This window comes from Oreochromis niloticus, linkage group LG13 (assembly GCF_001858045.2).
Source record: "Oreochromis niloticus isolate F11D_XX linkage group LG13, O_niloticus_UMD_NMBU, whole genome shotgun sequence".
NCBI classification, from domain to species: domain Eukaryota; kingdom Metazoa; phylum Chordata; class Actinopteri; order Cichliformes; family Cichlidae; genus Oreochromis; species Oreochromis niloticus.
The window spans coordinates 19,101,411-19,115,788 of record NC_031978.2 but is presented as its reverse complement, the minus strand read 5'-3'; the positions used below and the strand labels follow the sequence as shown (position 1 = coordinate 19,115,788).

Here is a 14,378-nt window from a genome sequence, read left to right as displayed (position 1 = left end):
AAAATCAAGGAGACCAGCAGAAAAAGGTTTTGGCAAGTGTCTATCAATAATTTTATTCAAATTTACTGAAATTCTGTATTTACACACAGAAAAATACAAAATTAAATATTTGTGTAGAAGGTAAAAGTCGTGTTTCATCTAAATGCATCAAATATTGTAACACTGTTTTCTTAGAATACAAACAAACACAAACACACACACACATTCACTCACTCGACATACAGCACTTCTGCTGCTCAGTTGCAGTCAGACCTGAGATACTAATGAATTTCCCATCACAGTCTTTCTGGGAGGATAAAGGGCGTGCAGAAATTGTGTTTTCACTCACACGTCCAGGTGAAAACTTGGCCCCAGGCATCGCCTGCCAACAGAGTAGCATGAGTCCTGCAAAGAAAACAGCAAGGGAAATGCAGTGTTGTGCTGTAAAGCATGCAGTGATATACAAACAAAGAGAATTAGAAGCTTTAAAATACTGCATAGAATTAAATATAAACTCACACTATTTTTGCTTTGAACACAGAAATGAATAAAGTTTAAAGTACAGTAATAAACCGAAACTAAACCCAAGCTGGCAGTCCTATGAGTGGGTGCTTTTTATTTACTGTACCTGGACATAGCCAGCGCTGTGATGGCTGGATTATTTTTGTAGCGCCGCTGTGACACAGTTTGACTTCTGTTCAGCTCTTGATGTAACACCAGATGTCTCTCCCAGCCTTTAGCCTGGCTTGAGTTGCTCACTGTGGATTCATGAGAATACATTAGCATCTACTTAATAGTGAATTACAGGGCAGTTGTCCACCCCGCCTGAAATCAGAACCTCAGTGGTCCCCCCACCCCAAAACCAAAAAAAAATTCAGTGTGTATTAAGAGTGTGTCCATCTGCAGTCAGCAGGCTGCAAAAAGGAGAAAAAGGCCTCAAATATAAATGCTTCAGTGTTACGTAAAAACTTGTCTCAATGTAATTGGAAAGCATAATACTCCTATGAGGTGACGCGAGGCTGTAACCAACGTATGCCAAATTGGATCTGGGTATTATTGCTTTCTAAATTATACACGCTCACACACGTCAGCAAAATTACTCATCAGTGTTTACTGCCTCTATGTTTAATAACTTTATAACAACATAATTCCTGCTAGCCCTAATGCTAGTGAGGGATAGGATGAACATTACAAGCTCTCATCTGGAAACCACACTGTCTAGCTCTGAGATGAGCGGTTAAAAATAATCATCTCACTTAAGAATTTATCTAATTAGATAGCAATGGTTCTTTTCTTTTTTTTTTTTTTCTTTTTTTTTAAAACACTATAAATAATGGTGGTCTTTCTGTGCAGTTGCCTTTCAGTTGGTTTCAGTTTTGTTATTGTCGACCACTCTTATTCATTTTATTATGAACACAACACCTGCATGTATATCCCATCGTTCTGCCAGTAACATTACCGTCTCTCTCCGTTTGGTCTTGCCCTGGGGACACAGGCTCTTCTGGAGGGCCAGGTAATTGTGTTCTGGTGTACTCTGCCCTCCATATCTGTATGAGAGACACATAACGAGTAACAAAATCATAAATATAATTCAAGATAATAACAAACACACTCATATATGCACCAACATGCACGCACGCACACACACTCAACGTAATAATAAAGTAATGATACTGTTTATGTGTGCGTAGTGTGCACGTGGCAAGGGCACCCACTCCAAAGTGAAGCACAATTTACTGTTTGCAGCTTTGATTGCAGAAAGGCAACATATGCTTATATTAATCTTAAGCGAAAAACAGTCACACACTGCACACAACTCATATACTGTTATTAATACTTTGATGGACACCCAAGCTGGTACCAGCGAGGCTAATACCAAAGTAATGACTGCCACAGTTGAATACTGTACAGAAACACTCCCACTGATCTATTAGGAGCTATAGAGAATTGTGATAGCATTAACAAAAAACAAAAGCATTCTCCATCATATACACAACCATTATGTTATTTACCTGCATGAAGAAACAAAAACAAAACTCACCCGTATAATGCCATCCTCACAGCCTGTGATGATGACATTCCTGGAATCCCACTCGTGTCGCTGTGTAAAGCTGACGCACAGGATGTTTGACTGAGGCCCACAGGAAGTGTCAGTGCAGGTCAACAGCTGGCCCTTCATGGTCCACAGGTAGAGTTGCGGTCCAGCACATGACACAATCTCTCCCTTGGACATATTAACATAGTGTTGACGTTCAGGTGTGCAGACATACAGACAGAAAGGGGGAACAAAAGCCGGAGAACACACACAAACAGGATATTCATGCTGTTAACAGTGAGAACCCTCCCTTCCTCATGCTGCGAGCTGAGTGAAGAGGAACAACATGACGACAGTGAGCCAAAAAAGTCAAAGGACAGGAGGAAAAGAGAAGGAGAGACAGAGCAGTGGAAAGAAGGGAACCCAGAAGGTGGACTTACAGTTAGATCATTGATAGCCAGTGCAGAGACGCTGGTTGTGTGTCCTGCTAACTGAGTGATATAACTTAGCTCTTCCAAGTCCCACAGGATACAGGTGAGGTCACGAGAGCCACTCACTATTATGCTGTGGACCTCAGACACAGCGAGACACACCACTGCATCTGTATGACCATATAATGGCTGTGAAGGACAGTGGGGTCAGTATTAGTGCGTGTGTGTGTGTGTGTGTGTTTGTGCGCACAAATACGTTGTCAACAATATTGTTAAATTTCAAGAGCATACAAACATTTGGACAGACCAACCTGTCTGAGTTTCATGTGAGTGAGTTTATCCTTGGTGACTGCCACATCCCACACACAAACGACAGTGCTGGTTCCTGCAGTGATGACGGTGGTCACATTGGGACAGGCGGCGCACAAAATCTGCCCCCAGTCACATAGACTCTCACACACTGCAAACGTCTAGAAGTCGACATGCATAAAGTGTTCAGAATTACACTATGTTATGATAAAATCTGAACTCAAGTTTAATGAGCATCAACTGAAAAATAATGAACATTAACACACTTTAACTTGCTCAAAAGAATACAGTTGTAGTCCTGCAGCTTTAAGGTGTATCCATGCTCCAACACACCAAAATCAAATGGGCCTTTACCAAACTTAATAATAAAACATAATAACAATAATAATAATAATAATAATAATAATAATAATAATAATAATAATAATAATAATAAACTTTATTTATAAAGCACACTGAAAAACCAAGGGTATACCAAGGTGCTTGACAAAATAGCATAGGAAAAAAGGAGATGGGATAGGGAAAAAGAAAGGCACGTATTAAATATAAAAACCATGACAATCATAATACATAAAAGTAGTAGTAAACTTGATGGGGTGCTGAAGAGGTAATTCAACCATCTGATTCAGCTGTGTTGGAGTAGGGATGTATCTAAAGGTGCAGGGCAGTAGCTCTGAAGGACTAGAGTTGGAGACCCCTGGCACAAGTCAAGGGGATGGAATTGGCAGGTATGACAAATCAAAACAATTTATAAAGTTGTGAAGAAACCAGCAGACTCGCATAATACAGTAGTGTGTGTGCTCAGCAGGTTTAAAAAAAAAAAAAGAAACTTAGGGTAAATTAATGACATTGTTAATTACTTAGCATAACAGGTCCCTGCCTAATTTGCACTCACTTCCTTCCAATTTGATGCAACTACAAGAAGCTCAAAAGTTAGGTAGTTATGGAAATGTGTAAAATGCATTGACAGTACATAATACCTTTTCTGTGGCATGGTTTCCAAAGGCACAACTGTTGTCAGGAAATCCCCAGCTGAAGAAGCAGCACAGTAGCGGTGACAGGAGGAGCCGGTTTTTCTCCAGAACCAAGACCTCTTTTTCCAAACACAGTATCTGACCTACCGGGCCTCTTGGCAGCTCTACGGTAATATTTAGAACAGTATATATAACTTGTCAAACCCAACACAAAAATGTTATAGTCTTAAAAAAAAAAAGAAAAGAAAAAAGAAAGCAAAGAAGATGACCTTTTTCTATATTACGTGTACCTGTAATAAAGATAACAGCTCTTCAAAAACATCATATTAAGGAGTTTCGTATCTCAGTAAACTTGTAAAGCGTTTCATTAAAGTGAGAACAGAAAAACTGGGCAATTAAAACAGCCATCCTCAGGTTACGAGCTGAGGCTTGGTCCTAGGAGGGAACCTGCATCCGGGGGTAAGGCAGTGATTGCGCTTGTAACTGACCTATTCATGCAGGAAGAGGCAAAATCATTACATCCGATTGCCAGTTCTGCTTCTATAATCCCCAGAAAGAAGTTCTGTCTGCATTAGTTCTTAGTGTTCCTCGTCCTATTCATCTCTATCTGCTTATTGATCAGATCAGACACTCTAAGATTTAATATGAAATGTAATATGCAGGAATCTCTCCCTGAGCATTCGCAGATTCATCTCCTATCCCTCAGTGGGCCTATAGGGATATTCCGATTATTAAGTAGGGCTCAGCAGCAGAGTCATCTCCATATTGTAGCTCTAACAGATAGCTTCTATCCTTCTGTAGTGTAAATTAATCTATGGGCATTCTCACTCCATTTCAATGATTCCCTTGAGATTTGGGCACATCCGGTGTATAATAACCAACATCAAATAGTAGGGAATAAAATAAAGGTGGAACAATGCAAAACAGCAAAGATCACTATAATTGATTCAATTTAGTTTACTCAGCATGAAATAGCAATACTTAAAGTGTTTAATGTGTGTCATTTATGAGGCTGTATTAAGATTTGTTTATCTTATACCATAGTTTGAAGACTAGAATAGTTTGACAGTTTTGCTGCAATTACATCAAATATGAAACCAAGGCCTGTAGCAACAAAGCAGCTTACAATAAAGATTGAAACAGGTTGAAATAGCCACCCTCACTTTTTACAAAGGAAGAAAGAAAAGAAAGGAAAAGCAAAGAAGGGGGAAAAAAAGCTTTTGAGGGGCAGGAAGCCAGAAAATCCTCTAAGATATGTTGCATATTCTCGGAACGTCTTCGTGTTTAGTTATACCTCTGAATGGCTGTGCAGGGGTCTTAAGCTTATCCAGTTTGAAATAAAATGGAGTTGGCTGATGTGTTGATGACCCTTCTTTCTTAGAGCCACTGCGAGGTGGATGGGGCTTGATGAAGAGCTATGGGAAATACATAATACAGTAAATATACTCCAATTACACTAATTCATTGTCACATTATTATTATCATCATTTTTTTTAAAACCTGTTTGGGAACTTGTCCAAAGTTGCTGACATATCCCAAGATTGTGCTCTTGATGACAGGGTCTTTAGTGTCCTGCCAGCGTTTCTGGGGGTAGAAGTAAGGGTGGAACATGTTCACGCTTTCTATTGCAGCTTGACCTCGTTGGCGATATCCAAAAATCAGATCGATCCACAGGTGCAGGTTGGAGCTCACATAGTCACTTTCCAGTGCCTAAAGCAAACAGAGCAGGAGATTGTTGCACAAACTAAAACCATCTAGTCAAATAATATTATAAAGCTATTAAAACATGCATACAACAGTCTTTAAAAAAAAAACAAAAAAAAAAAACAGCAGTGTTTAGCACTCGTTATTATTGTGGTCCCCAAACCATCAGTCAAACTGCTAATATGACACCAATGCACAAAACTTCTAAGACTGTACAGCCAATCAAATTATTAAGGTACCCTACAATTCCTTCCAAAAGTCAATTTAGAAGTCCAGGACAGCAAGAGACCGAACAGCTATGTTATGAGCATATCTTCATGTTACAATTAAAGAATGATTTGGGTTGAATTAGCTAGAGATTGGTTTTGAAGAGTTAATGAGGAAAAGTGGGCATTATGACCAGCTATATCCTAGCGCCACATTTTAATAAACCCGTCCTGGATGAACAGAAAGGTGGGAAAAAAAGAAAAAAGTATCATAACAAGGATATATTGTCCTGAGTTAATTTGTCTGTGGAAGAAAAAAAAAAACAATCTTCTAAAGTCACTAATTTTATGAGAATGGTAGGCAATAAGAGTAGTTCAGTAGATTACAGAGTGATAACCATCACATATGCCCCAGGAATGGAAAAAGGGAGGGTCATCATGTAGAAACAGAAAGAAAATGAACAGACGGGTACAATAACCCCACAGAGGGATAGATGAGGGTAAGCTCGGAAAAAAAGGAGAAGAAGAAGAAGGAAGATAGTGAGAATATTCAACCAATCAACAACTGGCAGAAATAATGACATTATGAAAAAGAGAGAGTCTTATGTGTTCCCCGAATCCTGTTAAATAGGCTTGTTGTCCTGTATTGTCTGTCATCTAAGCTTCAGATAAATGCCTTTTTATGCATCTTCTGTATAGGAAAACAACTGGTCATTATACTTGACTAACAGTTGGTACCACAAGAACATAACTGAACCAAACTCAGCAAGACAAAACTGCCTTCTGAGAATTTACTGAACTGACCAACATCTGTGATATGAAAAAAAAACTGCAACCTACACTATTACAGTGCCACACATGTAGTGAATATATTTGTGGAGATACTTAATACAGTGAATCTTCTGTATACATCAGCCGGTACCGACAATCATTATTAGGTGTTGTGGGTAAATAAGTCAGAGTACACAACAGGCCAGGCTAGCGGTTTGGAGGGGAAAGTCTAGGTGTCACTGACCTCTCGATGGATTCTAATGAACTCCTGGGGGTCACCTTTTGCCCATGGAGGTAGCTCGACATCTCCCAGAGCTGTGCCATCTTCCATACAGCCTAAAAAGACACACATATGAATTATTTACTACGTGAACTGTGTAGGAAAAAGAAATCCAGAGGAGCCACTGGTGACATGGGTGAAGCAGTGTTTTTAATTAGTGAATACTGTTTTTGTTTGCGTGTCATTCATGTGCAGAGACACACATATACATGCATTAACACTTGAATAATGCCATCCACAATATTGCCAACGGCTTCATGCAATTACACTGACTGACACCAACTGGTGAAAATGTGCCAAGAAACATAATATACAATCAAATTGGCTTTGCAAATGTTTTGCGGAAAGAAATTAACTCAAAATTTTTAAGGCCTTTCTGATTAAAAAAAAGAAAGGGAAAAAAGTGGTATCCTCATGTGGCATACTATATATTTTTATTGCCAAATAAAGAAAGACCAACGACATGACTGTAATAGGAACGGGCCAGAGATTAATATAGCTTATTATTCTGTGCCACACCTTCATTGGTGGCCAACAAACACTCCAGCAAACCACTGTGGTGTGATCTGTTATATGCTCCCTCATTACCATGAACAAATGTATGCAAAACCTAATCAGTTAATCTGTGGGATACATGTGCAGTTTCTACTGTATCGTCTTTCATTCAAATTAAGCCAATTAGTTCATCAGTTAAGCAACAAAAGAATTATAAAGAAATGATTTGATTAAATTTCACACCATTTCTTTGGATGCTTCATATCTGTTATCACTTATGCAGCTTATTATCCAGAAGCTTAGAAGAATAGTTATAGCAAATTCTGCAATATCGTTGATCACTCATATGCAAATTAACGCAGAGTGCTTCAGAATCCAATCAGGACATCTACTCCACATGGAGTTCCTCTCATAAAAATAAAAAGTTTTAATTTGAATCATTTGAATCATTGCTTAATCACCAACATGATGAAAATACACTGGCCATTTCATTAGATATACCTGTTCAACTGCTTATTAATGCAAATATCCAAAAAGCCAATGACATGATAGGATTTGGTGTATGTGGGCACACAGACTGTAGTCAAATGTCACCAGAACAGGATGCGCAGCCAACAACTGTGCAGCAACTTCATGTCAATATTTGGTGTTTTCAGCACCTTGTTGAATGTATGCCATAAAGAAGGTAGCACAGAAGGCAAACGAGGTCCATCCCTGTACTAGCAAGGTATACCTGATAAAGTGAATGCTGATTGTATGTAGCATAAATGACTGAGGACATAAAAATACAGTATACATTCTGACCTCCCAGAAACAAAACAAAAAAACACAAGAGACAGGGTAGGGAAGTCTGAAATAATCACTTTTTACATTCTTTTGTTTGCATTTAAGAACATTAGGTACACAGAGGATTCAAAAAGCTGACCTAGCTGGATTTGGTTGGAGTTGATCAGGAAGTCTGGCAGGTAGAAGAACTCCGGGATCAGCTCTCTGACGTCCCCCATGTTGTCTCTTGAGGCAGACTCCCACTCTTTCTTTATACTGTAAAACATCCGCTCTGGGATATCAAACCCTCCCTGTGAGGAGAGCAGACAAAACACTGTCAGACCCGCAGAACATCACTGAGATAAACTTTTCTGTGGGCATATTAATAAAGCAGTCTGCCTGATACAGTGCAGAGAATCATATTTTATGTTCTTTATTGTATTATGTAAGCACAGAATATTTGCTACCATTAGAAGAAAGCTTTTCATCTTTCTGTAAAATTCCATCATCTATGATGCGAATCTCATGAGAGTGAATGTAATTTAGAGTAAAACAATTACCTCAATGAATGAAAATAGCATATATACTGGTAAACTGGGTTAGAGATGTAAATCCAGTTATGGATATTACTACACACCCATTATGTGCTTCAGAAGACAAAAAGGCTTCCTAATTCACCATCTTTATTGTTTTATTCTGACTATCAAATATGCATGCCTTTTCATTATAATCAACTGGATGCTGTGTTGTAAATTGGTAACATCTGTGGCTATTTCCATTGGCTTCTTTTGGACGCTATGTGTAATTATTTGCATATATATTAAAATGTCCTTATAATCTGTTTTTGTACCAAAAACAGCATTAAAATGGGATCTGGAAAGCTGAAAATAGCTCACATTAGTTTCATATTAATAGCAAGATTACATTTTAAAAAATAAATAAAAATGACAATGTGATGAATGCCAGTGGGCATCGAAAGCACAGGGTTTGCAGAAAGCCCTGTGGGTTACTAAAACATACTGAACACAACTTTCCCCATCATTTCATCTGACAAATTAAGACAAAACTTCTTTAATGATCTCATGTATGCTGTAACCTTATCAACCACAACAAATTTTGCATGTTTTCAGTCTTAATATGAGCCTTGAATTCAATCCAAAACTCCATAGCAATGACATGAACCTCTGCAAAATGGTTAATTTTTTTGTTTTTGTTTTTTTTGTTTCTAGAGTTACTCCAATTGGTCCAATTCTGGACTTTCATAATAATGTGAAGTTATGCTGCCTAAGTGGCAAAGATGTGACTGTCAAATGAAAAGTCTTTTGAATTTTATTCTTTGTCTGTCATCAGCTTTAATCTAAACCACTGTTACACACATGTTAGTAACAAGGTCTACTTTTTCCTACATCCAAATAGTATTTTGTTAAATTCCTGTTATTGGACTCACCTGTAGCGCCTGGAAGGTGTGGGAAAATGGCTCCATCCTGACAAGGAAGGATGCCACAATGATGGCCGAGGAGTAGTGGGTACAGTAGTGGCATTGTGCTGTCAGGTCTGTTACAGAGAAAATCACTTTAAAAATACTAACAGTGACATGAATAAAGAAGTACAAGTAAATAAAATTTAGCCAAATGGATACCTTCACTCTCTTTGCCCTCAACTTCTTCGTATCTCTGGATAAACATCTGTTTCCTTTTCTCCGTTTGAGCTCCCATCGGCTTGGACAAATCCCGGAACGTTGCAGGATTTGACAAATCAAGAATCTGTGAAGGACACAGATAAATCATATATTTGACACATGTCTTTGTCCCCACCTCCCTCCAAGGATCTCTTTACATTTATTGCACCAATTTAGCTGGACTTAGTATTACTTGGGCCGACTGAAATATTTCTCCAGGCTCACCGGATAGCTAGCTAAGCCAAGCTACAGAGCAGCAGGAAGGCTTTGTTTTACCCTGAGAGAAATGAGTGACACCTGACGTGACATGTTGCAGTCGCAGCAGGGAAGGATAAAAATGGACACAAAATGCTTTTTTTTTTTTTAATTAGAATTAACAATCCCCATCTGTATTGATGCACATTTGATTGATAGAGTAAATTGTTACAATTTAGAGCAAATCATTTTGCAGACCCGTTAGCTTTTGGTTGTGGACCCTTGAAAAACCACAGTTTGAGACAATATTTAAGACAAAGAGGTCATGTGTGAGATTTTACCTCTGACTTGTAGTCAGCAATGATCCAGGGGAAAACCGGATACTGCATCAAGTCATTGTATGTCCTCCCAGCGATCGTATTCAAATGCATTAAGTACTCAAAGTTACTTATCTCCCCCTTCTAAAGCACAGACAAGGAAAAAAATACAACTTAGAAACAAGTCAATTCAGAATAAAGTGGATTACATCAATGCCATTTATTCCACTTTGTTGGCTGCTCCTTTAACATTGGCAATGGATGTATCTGTGAGTACAAACAACTTATGGAAAACTGTAACATGCATTACCTGCCATTTAACAAGGGCCGTCTTTTCAACCACAGGAGTCTTTCTAAAGCACAACAAGAGAAAATACTTTGAATTAGCAACAGAAGCTGATCACTGAGCAGTGCCTATCAGCACAAAGTTTTCCTGCTTGCTTTGTTGCCTAGCAACCACAGTTTAAATGTATGCACAGCAGAGTTCAGCAACAGCAGCGTAGCTGAGGTGAGTGAGCGAACTCGGAAAACAGAGTCTGTGTACACAGCTGCAGGAGCAGTTAAGGGGCTGATGTGAGCTGCAGTATGTAGCATAAATAGTGAGCAGACATGTGAAGGATATAGCACATGACGAGGAAACGAGTTGATTAAGACTAGGTTCTTTGACTTGGAGCTACTTCAGCAAACTGGAATGTTTGAAAGAAGATTTGATGACTTGAAGGGCATGTTTTGACATGTGGCACCATTTTTCCCCCTAACGGAAGTTGATGATTACTTGGACAACAGGGGCACCATCATCTTGTGAAATTCCTGTTTCTCAGCAATGAGAAACAATGGTTAATATCTAACTTGGTGTCAGCTGTTTTACTTTATTTAGGTATTGTATTGTTGTATCGTTATTTTTTGATAACTGACTGGGAAATATCAATGCAGACAGGTCAAGTTGTCCTGTTTAGGTTCTGATTCGACTCTTTGTGAGAAGGAAACAGAAAAGTCACAAAAAGTAACAACTGTTTAAAGCCTTTTAGCTGTTCACTGCTAAATGTCAGCTTATTTCCAGACAGATCCATATCAGGTGATACTGATGTTTGAACAGATATGCTGAATTTGCCCCATTTCTTCAGGCACTAGAATAAAAGTTGCTTTTTAAAAAACTAAACCAGTTTGCTTATCTCTAATTACAAGAAAGTGTGTGACTGGCTTGAGAAAATAGATACTAAATAACAGTGTGGCTAAACATTTTATTCAGTATTATACTCCTGCCTAAATGTGCTTAATCTAAATAAGGAAAGTGATCAACTGCTCCTGAAATCTCCTCTCTTCCTCTGTGGACTAGTAACAGGGCAATAAAGTCCAGGCGCCAAGCAGCACAGTTGCTAAGTAACGTCATAAAACAAGAAGAACCTCGACTATCCCTGTTCGGATCAGGAAGGCAAGGAAAATTCTGATATAGAGGAATGGTCTTTCCTTTTCATTAATCACAAAAACGTTTACATGCCAACCAAATTGTACTGATCATTGTAAATGTACTTTGAAGGTGTTGCATCTCGATAAAGTAAAAGTGTTTTGTTTTGTTTTTTTGCACAGAAGTGAGAGACTGTGACATGAGCAACCAGTTCACAGAAGCTTAAGGAATGCTCTTCACTTGATTAACAACAATCAAAAGAGAAAAATATGGTAAGTACCTGCCTTCATCCATTTTGATAAAAAGTAGTAAGATCAGGTACAAATCCAAGCTCTAGAGCTATCCTTATAAATAACCTACTGTTGTCTAAATTTAGAACTTAAAAAGAGAACAAATCATATACAGCCACACAGGTCAGAAACAAGTGATGATCATGAAGCAAAACAACAACAACAAACTTAGACTAACACAGAAAACAGTATTTTAGTTAAAGTTGTTATGCTTAAAACATTTCAATAAAAGTCAGATAACTAGAATTATATGTTAGCATTAGCATGGTATGTAAATGTAATTTACAAGTGAAACCTATGATCAATATGATGTACTGCCATGCTTTTTTTGTTGTTAAATTGTAAGTATTGTAAGGATTAGTTGCTTCTTGTTGTCCGTCCTTTCATTTGGCTTGGCAATTAAAGGCATATTGCACCTAAAACATAAACTGCGGATGAAAGTCTTAAAAGTACAGTACAGACAGCAACTCAAAGATGAAATAAGGATGCACATGGGAAATGAGTTCAAATGATCAAGAGCCTCTTAAAGTGTGTCCATTTCCAACGCCAATAACTCCTGACCAAATATTTTGTAAAACTGCACTAAATCAATCATTGCATTTGGCTCAGTATGTGTTATCTAATTGCAGGCAATAATTTCATGCAATAGTTTTCTATAGGAGTTATAATGGGAACAAGCACCGGTGGATAACCTCTCTCATCCTGAGGATGATGAATGAGGCGAGAGAGGGCCTTGGGGTGTAACACAGACACAAACAGACACACACCTTGCTCTTTTAGACAGGGAGGGGAGAAGAGCGAAGCCCTCATTACACTCCCAACACTCACCAACTATCATTTATCAAAGTCCTGATTTGATTCTTTGCACACACACACACACACACACACACACACACACACACACAGACAGTAGTACAGTGCATCCATGTCTGTCAACACACCTGCATGGCAATATGTCACACGCACACACTTTTCTTGCCTGAGAAGAGCCAAGCAACGCAATCCACTGAATGGTGAGGGAGCATCAGCACTCATTTGTTTTTGCTGTATTACCCAGTGTCGCCTCTCTCCTATTGTTCCCCAGCATTAGCCTTAATTAGAGAGTCATGCTCTTAAATACCCCCATGGGCAACACTGGGTGAGCACGCACTAGTGCAGTCACAACACTGCGATACATGCACACTCATGGAGACACACACGCTGTTCGAGCTCTCATTCCTCAGAGAGCATGCTTTCCCCACCGCCCGAGGCCATACATAAGCCCGTGTATTTGAATAAATCACATCAGCCTCACACAACGCACACACACGCTCACATCTTTACGCATAAACTCACAACCCTTTTGTTTGCTAGAGTACTGTGTGGTGGTGTAGATTAGATAAATTATTGTAAATTGGTCTCTTGGTGAAATAATCTCAAAACGGAGGCCAAGTTGAAATTTTTAACTGACTTGTTCAGTAATTCTCTGTGCATTGCAGTACCATGCCCAAGAGAAAGGAAGCAAAAGGGACAAAGGTGACCCTCAAAACTGCAAAGGCGGCTATACGCATGACCCCAGATGGACGGCGTAGACTCGTTCTTAGCAACATGGGAATAACCATATTCCCAAAGTGCCTCTTCAAGCTAACCTTTGTGGATGAGTTGGACTTGAGCCGCAACCTCATAGAGAAACTCCCAGAAAACTTTGGGAACTTGTCATCACTCAGATGGCTGGATCTACACAGTAACAAGCTAGTGTCTGTGCCCGAGTCCATCGGCGACCTTAGGGGACTTACAAACCTAAACCTCTCCAACAACTGCTTAACTTTTTCAGGTTTACCCTCCACCCTGGGCTCCCTGACTAACCTGAAGAGTCTCAATCTAGGAATGAATCAGCTTGATGACCTGCCTCCCACTTTGGCGGCCTTAGAAAATCTTCAGGAATTGGGCCTGTTTGATAATCTCTTTAAAAAGTTACCACAATTTCTGCAAGGCCTACGCAACCTCACGAAGGTGAATGTGAAACGAAATCCTCTATCATACCATCAAAGGAAAGGTGAGACATTACTGAAGGAAAAGTCAGAGCATAAGGAGGATGTGTATCTGGTCCACGAGAGCAGCTTGTGTAGGACCTGCCTTAAAAGGTGTCAAGCAGAGAGGGAAAAGCTTATGAAAGGAGGTGGGGAAGGGAGAAGAGGAAGGAGAAGAGAAGCAGAAGGAGGAGGAGTAGATTGTGGCGTGTCTGAAAAGAAAAAGAAAAGGGCATTTCCTGGCCTGGTGGCACCAAACTCAGTGGCTACAGTTAATCAGGATTTGTGGAGACTACGAGAAAAGCTTGAATGTGTGCAAGTCAAATGACCAGCAGGTCTCCTGATGTAAACTTTTTAAAAACAAAACAGCAGGAAAGGATGGAATGATAGGTCAGTCACACAGCATTTCATAGGCGTGTGCATTATATCAAACTGTGTAGCTAAAGCAAGTCATGTGACTATTTTTTTGTAAGCTTAATGTTTCTACTGATGATTAAAAAGAAATTTATTGAAATATTGCCTATGGGTGATTCTA

At 39.1% G+C, this 14,378-nt stretch overlaps 2 protein-coding genes across 6 annotated transcripts in view; one reads left to right on the top strand and one right to left on the bottom strand.

Moving 5' to 3' along the window:
- Window positions 1-37: 37 nt before the first annotated feature.
- The window catches only part of wdfy4 (WDFY family member 4), a 40,526-nt gene continuing 26,185 nt past the window's right edge, over window positions 38-14,378 (bottom strand). For both annotated transcript variants that reach the window (XM_025897691.1, XM_013269045.3), the window contains 15 exons: window positions 10,450-10,492; window positions 10,164-10,283; window positions 9,589-9,712; window positions 9,397-9,503; window positions 8,110-8,260; window positions 6,654-6,745; window positions 5,229-5,438; window positions 5,023-5,143; window positions 3,735-3,892; window positions 2,757-2,915; window positions 2,455-2,634; window positions 2,021-2,203; window positions 1,439-1,526; window positions 608-737; window positions 38-384 (listed from right to left, as the gene is read on the bottom strand). In XM_025897691.1, the coding sequence (XP_025753476.1) occupies window positions 321-384; window positions 608-737; window positions 1,439-1,526; window positions 2,021-2,203; window positions 2,455-2,634; window positions 2,757-2,915; window positions 3,735-3,892; window positions 5,023-5,143; window positions 5,229-5,438; window positions 6,654-6,745; window positions 8,110-8,260; window positions 9,397-9,503; window positions 9,589-9,712; window positions 10,164-10,283; window positions 10,450-10,492 (1,930 nt within the window). In that variant the 3' untranslated portion in view covers window positions 38-320. The remainder of the gene's footprint in view (window positions 385-607; window positions 738-1,438; window positions 1,527-2,020; window positions 2,204-2,454; window positions 2,635-2,756; window positions 2,916-3,734; window positions 3,893-5,022; window positions 5,144-5,228; window positions 5,439-6,653; window positions 6,746-8,109; window positions 8,261-9,396; window positions 9,504-9,588; window positions 9,713-10,163; window positions 10,284-10,449; window positions 10,493-14,378) is intronic.
- Window positions 10,524-14,357, top strand: lrrc18a (leucine rich repeat containing 18a). 4 transcript variants are annotated; one of them, XM_025897705.1, is made up of 4 exons: window positions 10,524-10,647; window positions 11,476-11,571; window positions 11,727-11,816; window positions 13,313-14,357. In XM_025897705.1, exon 4 carries the CDS (start codon window positions 13,317-13,319, stop codon window positions 14,169-14,171), a length of 855 nt encoding a protein of 284 aa, XP_025753490.1. In that variant the 5' UTR covers window positions 10,524-10,647; window positions 11,476-11,571; window positions 11,727-11,816; window positions 13,313-13,316; the 3' UTR covers window positions 14,172-14,357. The 4 variants fall into 4 exon arrangements, with proteins under 4 accessions (XP_025753490.1, XP_025753491.1, XP_025753489.1 ...); XM_025897706.1 differs by lacking the exon at window positions 10,524-10,647 and adding an exon at window positions 10,656-10,975; XM_025897704.1 differs by lacking the exon at window positions 10,524-10,647 and adding an exon at window positions 10,656-11,016.

What these genes read in the sequence shown, in the direction of transcription:
- lrrc18a (XM_025897705.1), top strand. Translation starts at nt 13,317, where the DNA reads ATGCCCAAGAGAAAGGAAGCAAAAGGGACAAAGGTGACCCTCAAAACT.